The sequence below is a fragment of the Acanthopagrus latus genome, chromosome 16 (assembly GCF_904848185.1).
Source record: "Acanthopagrus latus isolate v.2019 chromosome 16, fAcaLat1.1, whole genome shotgun sequence".
Classification (NCBI taxonomy): Eukaryota; Metazoa; Chordata; class Actinopteri; order Spariformes; family Sparidae; genus Acanthopagrus; species Acanthopagrus latus.
This window is the reverse complement of record NC_051054.1, coordinates 8,778,887-8,786,048: the sequence shown is the minus strand read 5'-3', so window position 1 is coordinate 8,786,048 and position 7,162 is coordinate 8,778,887. Positions and strand designations below refer to the sequence as shown.

Sequence of the window (7,162 nt, the reverse complement as noted above, 5' to 3'; positions counted from 1 at the left end):
AGTGTTTAGAAGGAAAAAAAAATATAATTTAACAAAAAGCAAGCTCCACAGTCTTTAGATTGTTTAGCGCTGTGTTAAAGTGCACACAATAAACAAACATGGTGAAGAAAGTTTGCACTTGGAAGCTTTTCAATAAGCAAAATGCCAGCTATCCTCCTTTCACATCACACAATCTGTTCTGGTAACGACGAAAGAACATTGGTGGAGTCAGGAGTGGGTGGCAGCACCAGGCTGTGCTTCTGTGTGATAGTGATGCCACCTGGTGTATAAATACAGTAGTAAAAAGAACAAAATAGTACAAATCAGATCAAAAAGGATGGGCTTTTAATGACATCACCAGTACAAAATGTGTCATTTACCACAAGGAGGTACTTCAGTTCGACTGCTTGGAAGTTAACTTCAGTCTTCTGCAAATAAGATGCAGTGGATCCTTTGTGGAAAACAGTTGCCTCTTTTCTCTTTCTTTCTTTCTTTCTTTCTTTCTTTCTTTCTTTCTTTCTTACTGTTTCTTTTGCTCTTTGTGGTATTGTTCTTTCTGTTGTACTTCTTATGTTCTCTATCACATTGTTTACTTTTTATTCACTTAATTTATTTCCTAATAACGATACTAAGAAAAACAATGAGGTGTTACCAAAAGCTGTTTTGCAATTTGTACAAGTTTGTTTGAAAGTCTATAAATTCAATTAAAACGGATGGAAACCAAAGTTGTCGTCACCTGTTTTTATTAACTGACGTCTTGTCATGAATGCAGTTGCTTTTCCCTCTGTTCCTTTTGACATACAACAGAGACTTCTGCAGACCAACCAAGGTAAAATCAGTTTGATTTCTACAGAAGGAGCTGTCTCAGTGGTGGAACTTCATAAGAAAAGCCTGGTTAATTTTTGCCTGCAGAATATCGGCAACAGCAGACAAAAAGGAGCAGCCAGGTAGACATGAGACAAGATCCAAGCAAAGAAGATCCTCCGGCCCACTGTTAGAGAGGAGAATGCAGTATGTGATGACGCTCTGCATGCTGAGTGTGGAGTCAACCTGAGGAAAGATAATAAATATGTATGATTCCTGCAGTAAAACAGGACGTCTGTTTTAGGTAAATGTTAACCAATAACCTTTTTGGTCAGACTTTGCACATTCAGATTATTCACACAAATTATAAATCAGCCAATAAATTATCATGAATTACAATCTAATGTACATCATTCTGGAATGGGGTATTCAACACACTGAATCCTCCTTTCTTCTTGGTCAGTGATGCATAATAACTAACCACACTGTCTGAAAAATACTGAATACGGATCTAGTAATCGACCAGGCCACTTACTGGTAGATATTATGTATCATACAGTATATACATACATGTAAATATGTGTATAAATACTCTTGGTAGTTACTGTAAAGTAGGCCTACAATTTGACTGTGGCTTGTTTATGTAATACACCTCCCCAGGCGACAGGGGGCGACATCGCTCACTGTGATACTGTAAAGTTGCTTCTCTGTCTGTTGTTGACAGGACGGGACCGTCAGCTCCGTAAACCACGCGGATGGGCCACATCCCTGCGCAGGCGCAGTCGCAGATGGTTTGCAGATCGGTGACGGTTTCCGGGACAAGCTTGCTGAACCAGAAGTGCAGTTTTTGTCCCGTCCTTAGCAGCTCATACATCGAAAAACAACCCATGAGGAGTCCCTACGAGCTGTTAGACCTGCTGTGTTCAATACTAGACATTGTGTTTCAAAAGACCCCGTTATTTAACACCGAAATATGTGAAGCGTTTGGCTGTCGGGGGCCGAAACTAATATTGTGTCGCTTTTGTTTGTTGTTGGCAGCTACTGACAGGTCCAAAGTTCATCAATGCAGGTAGAGTTGAACTACATCACATTGTTGGCTTGTTAACTGTGTTTTTTAGGCATCACTAAACTGCATTCGCTAGCGTACTGTAGTTGGTTTTAACTGTACATATGAAAGGATTTCCACTCATTGTAAATAACCGAGCTCTCTCGGTCTTTCTATAAATCATTTGCTCTGTGTTTGCAGCCGAAATAATAATCGATAATTGAAGTGTAGTTTCAACCAATAACCAGACAAATTTGATGAATATTTGATGATTGCAGCCTCTTAAATATCAGAATTTGCTGATTTTCTCTGCCTCAATTTGTGCAATCTAATCTAGAGCTGCAAAACTCCATAAAGATAGTTGGCAATTTTCCTCGATAATCAATAAATTGTTTGCTTTGTGCAAGTTTTTTCACTGCATTTTCAAAGTTTTATTGATCAAAATGAAGAATCCAGAAACTAAATATTTGATTCTTATAATGATTATGATATAATTATAATAATAATAATGTTATTCGAAATACATGTTATGGATTTTCAGACAAAATGATTAGTCTATAATTGATAACCAAAAACCAAAGTTCTTCTGTTCACACTTGTGTCCTTTGTTTGCTCAAACCTTCAGGCCAAAGAAGAACCCACTGACCGAGCTTCGATGGCATCCAGTCCGACAACTCCCTGCTGTCTCAACAATGAACTGCGGATAGCCTCAATTACTGAGTGAAGAATGGCAAGGTTTAGGCGCAAATCTTGCATCACGTTCATCGCTCTGGTGTTGCTTGTGCTCATAGTGACGGTGGTCTTGAAGGCGCTCACTCCAGAGGACTCTCCGTTCGGTGACCCCGTTGGTGAGGAGCTGTTCCTGGAGAGAAGGAATGACATCCAGAAAAAAAGCGACAAAACACCTGACCAGATCAAAATGAACGACTCCGCTCAGTCAGAGAGAGACGCTCAACTGGAAGCTACACTGAAGAAGTTCCCTCCTCCAAACTACTATCTCCATGCATTCTACTATGCCTGGTATGGAAACCCCAAGCATGACGGCAAATACATCCACTGGGACCACCCTCAACTGCCACACTGGGACTTTAAAGTGGCTCAGGGCTATCCACAAGGGAGACACAGCCCACCTGATGACATCGGGGCCAACTTCTACCCCTCTTTAGGGGCTTACAGTTCCAGGGATCCCTCCGTTATAGAGGCCCATATGCAGCAGCTGCGTACAGCAGCCATTGGTAAGAAAGAAAATTGAGCCAAACCTAACTCTGGGTGGGCCCTAATTCACAATTATCACTTGTCCCCTTCCAGTGATAGGTATGGGGTGATAATAATGTGATATTATATATTATATTATAGTCCTGGGCCATATGGTTAACAGTAGGGGTGACTATGGCAAGCTGATCTGATTAATTCTCGTTAAAAGCAAGGCAAGTTTATTTGTATAGCACAGTTCAGACACAAGGCAAGTCAAAGTGCTTTACGGGCGCATAATAAGTACATTAAAGTAAATGAAATTTGCGTTTAAAATACATCAAAAAGAAGTAGGAAAACATCAAGAAACGAAATATTATATCAAGTTAAGAAATAGGAAAGTAAGCTAAAACAGAAAAGGTTTAAAAGAGACAAATAAAAGTCATGGTGCAATTCAAAGTCTTGAAATTGCTTCAGTGAAAGGCTTCAGAGAGGTCTTCAGCCTTGGTTTAAAAGTTTAAGAGGTGAAAGTTGGAGCAGACCTGCAGGTTTCTGGGAGTGTGTTCCAGATATGTGGCGCATAATAACTGAAAGCTGCTTCTTCATGTTTGGTTTTGACTCTAGGGACTGAAAGCGGACCTGCACCTCAGAGGTCTGGATGGTTCATAATGTAGCAGCAGATCAGAAATGTATTTTGGGCCGAAACCATTCAGTGCTTTATAAACCAACAGCAGGATTTTGAAAATAATCTTTGACAGACAGGAAGCCAGTGTAAACCTCTGAGAACTGGAGTGAAGTGATCTACTTCTTTGGTTCTTGTAAGGACTCACACAGCAGCAAATACAGTTTCCTTGTCAACACCGCAATGAAGATTGTCATTTCACATTACATGCAACATTACATCGATTGATACTGAATCAACTGTTACATAACTATTGATTTAGTTGTGCCTGTCTGCTGGCTACTGTCCTCATGTTACCTTATATAAAAATGATATTCAGACAAAGCGGGGTGCTGGTGTAGGATCAGTCCTCAGTTTTGACCTTTAGTCGAGGTATCAGAATCTTAAGATGAGTGTGTCCCTACTGAAATCAATATCACAATGTAAACAGGAATGGCACTCGTACTGTACATACCAGCCACTTAAATAAAAAATAATTTTTTTCCCATCAAGATCCATTCATTATTTCCTGAGAAATTAGCTGAAGTGCTGAAAAACACCCTCTCTTGCAATGTTGACGAAAAATGAGAAAGAGTCCTGGATCTGTTCCTCAATTCACATCTTCTCCAGTGGTGTCTGTTCTTGGCTGTAATCATGCTGACAAACCAACCAGCAAGAAAACAAACACATACTGGTGAAAACATCTTCCTTGGCGCTGATAAAAAGGAAACTCAAGAAAAAGAGCTAATTCTGCTCATTGTCATCAAATTGTTGCCTATGGTTGTACCGTCTATGCCGGTAAACGATACTATTAATTCAATACCCAGCCCTTTGTTATGATCCTGCAGTGATCATTATCAGCAAATTGGTTGAACAACTGTTAAGTTTGTCATTTAAGGTGTCATTTTTATAAATCACACTTACCTTAAAGGTCCACTTTGTAAGAAAGTTGGTGGATTGAACAATTATCTTTTCGTTGATCCAGGTTTTAGATTCATGATTGTAATGGTTATGTTTTTATTCTCAGGTGTCATGGCTCTTTCCTGGTACCCTCCTAATATGAAGGATGATAATGGTGAGCCAATGGATGACTTTGTGCCTTTGCTGCTGGAAGTGGCACATAAATACCATATTAAGGTGCGTATGGATTTATTTGAGTGTTTAACACAGATTTGGTTTAGCAGCGGACTAAATGTTCGACACAGTGTATGGAGGTGCTCGAAAACATGTTCTGAGTAGGTTTTATGTCATCTTTATTATGTCGCGGTCGTGAATGTGTTTACAGGTGGCGTTTCACATTGAACCGTACAAAGGAAGAGATGAGGTCAACATGTTCACTAACGTCAAATACGTCATTGAGAAGTGAGTACTGCCGTGTTTTCACCTTGCCGTCAGTCAGATGTTAGCAATGTGATTACATTCATTCTTTCGTTATTCATTGTATAAATAATGATTGCGTTTGCGTCGGCCTTTTTCTACTCCATCTGACATTTTCCCTGTCTCCTTGTCTCTTTTACTTCCTCCTCTCAGATATGGAGAGCACCCTGCTTTCTTTAAGTATCGCACAAACACTGGCAAGCTCCTTCCGCTCTTCTATGTGTATGACTCATATCTGATGAACTCGGAGCAGTGGGCCAAACTGCTGAAACACACAGAGAGTAACAGCATCAGGGACACCCCGTATGATGCCATCTTCATTGCCCTGCTGGTTGAGGAGAAACATAAGAGGGATATCCTGACTGCCGGTTTTGATGGTCTCTACACTTACTTTGCTACTAATGGATTTTCCTATGGCTCCACTCAGCGCAACTGGGACTCTATTAAATCTTTCTGTGAAGATAATAACCTCATATTCATCCCAAGTGTGGGCCCAGGGTATATTGACACGAGCATTCGACCCTGGAACTTCCAAAACACTCGAAACCGCATCAACGGTAAATACTACGAAACCTCGCTGAGCGCTGCGTTGGAGGCCAGGCCCGATTTTATATCGATAACATCTTTTAATGAGTGGCACGAGGGCACTCAGATTGAAATGGCAGTTCCCAAAACAAGCCAGACTGTGTATCTGGACTACCTGCCCAACAAACCCACAATCTACCTGGAGATAACTCGCAAATGGGCGGCGATATTTGGTGGCGAGAGGAGAAAATGGCAGGATTGACGTGACTAAGAGCAATGCTGGACGATTAATCACTGTTCTATTAAATAATCACATGAAAGCTAATACGTTTTAGTTGCAGAATGCACAACAAAATGCACTTGATGAATAACTGTATGAGACCAGCTCAGTTATTTGCAAAGCCACGGGCAAGTAAACTGTGTTATCTTAATTTCCGCTGCACTGATGTATGTGATTTTTGTTTACACTTGGATGATTTATTGTTAACTTGATCATGTCTTATTATTTCCTGTTTACACAGCCTTGTACATTTTCAGACTCATAACATAATAAGCATGTCTCCAGCCGAAACTGTGCATTGGCATGATTTGCCCTCCTGTAATCTGTGAGTATATTCATCCTCAATAGAAATTAATAAAGTGTACCCCTGGAAAAGGACGGAAGGACGCAAATAAGCTGAACAGTCTGCTGGTGTAAAGCTGGCGCCTCGCTCTGCTTCCAACTCTGCCTGAGTCCAAAAACAACACAAGGAAAAAGCACAACACGGATCTCGATATTTGAAAGGCAAGTCAACCTGAAATCTGAGCCGTAACAAAGTGATGACAACAGCAGAGGGATGACAGGACAGCAGTCAAGTTACTAAAGCAGGCGAAGAGCTCACAGAGAGAGTGGAGGGCAGAAGCAAGATTATTTTTATTTCTAGTCCTTCCTTTGTTGGAAAGGGAAAATCAGATCATTTCACGTCACTCATAAGGTTAAGACGCATCGTTTATATTAACCTGAATTGGATTGGCTTATTTAAAGGGGTACTGCAGCAATTTTAAGAAATAAATACATTGAGTAAAATATCAAGTAAAGGACATAACATTTTCCCCAGGTGTAAAACTCATCTAACAAGTGAAAGTGAATCCGTGACCTTTTCAGCGGTTTATTTTCATTTCCGTAGAACCTGTCGAGTGTCAGCAGTCTAATCTTTTTGTGCGTCAACAAGTAATCTTGTGGCCACCACTGTTTCTTCTCAACACCCACAACCCTCCCAGGTGTCTCCAGGTGTTTGCAGCTGTTGATTGGTTCTTTCCTCATCTCTGTTTTGTTTTTTTTTGCCTGTTGCCTGGCTCCCTCCTCATCTCTCTGGGTTTCTTGACCTGTCTTCCTCCCGTCATAATTAAAGGCATGACTGGATTTCCCGGTTATCTGGCCCCCATAGATTGTTTCTTACAATTGAGGGAATTGATATAATGATGTCCTGCCATCCCTGGGAAGTCTATATCCATCTCTAAACGTCAAGTTTAGCAGTGGATATAGTTTGGTTTATGGCAGTGGCCCCAGCAACCTGATCCTCTAACCAAAAATTAATGAC

The 7,162-nt window shown here is 40.7% G+C and overlaps 1 protein-coding gene across 1 annotated transcript; it reads left to right on the top strand.

The window, feature by feature from the left end:
* The first annotated feature begins 1,532 nt into the window (after nt 1–1,532).
* Nucleotides 1,533–6,254, top strand: manea (mannosidase, endo-alpha). The gene is made up of 5 exons (XM_037072497.1): nt 1,533–1,852; nt 2,454–3,063; nt 4,708–4,817; nt 4,966–5,042; nt 5,211–6,254. The coding sequence occupies exons 2-5, from the start codon at nt 2,556–2,558 to the stop codon at nt 5,842–5,844; spliced, it is 1,329 nt and encodes a 442-aa protein (XP_036928392.1). The 5' UTR covers nt 1,533–1,852; nt 2,454–2,555; the 3' UTR covers nt 5,845–6,254.
* The last annotated feature ends 908 nt before the right edge of the window (nt 6,255–7,162 follow it).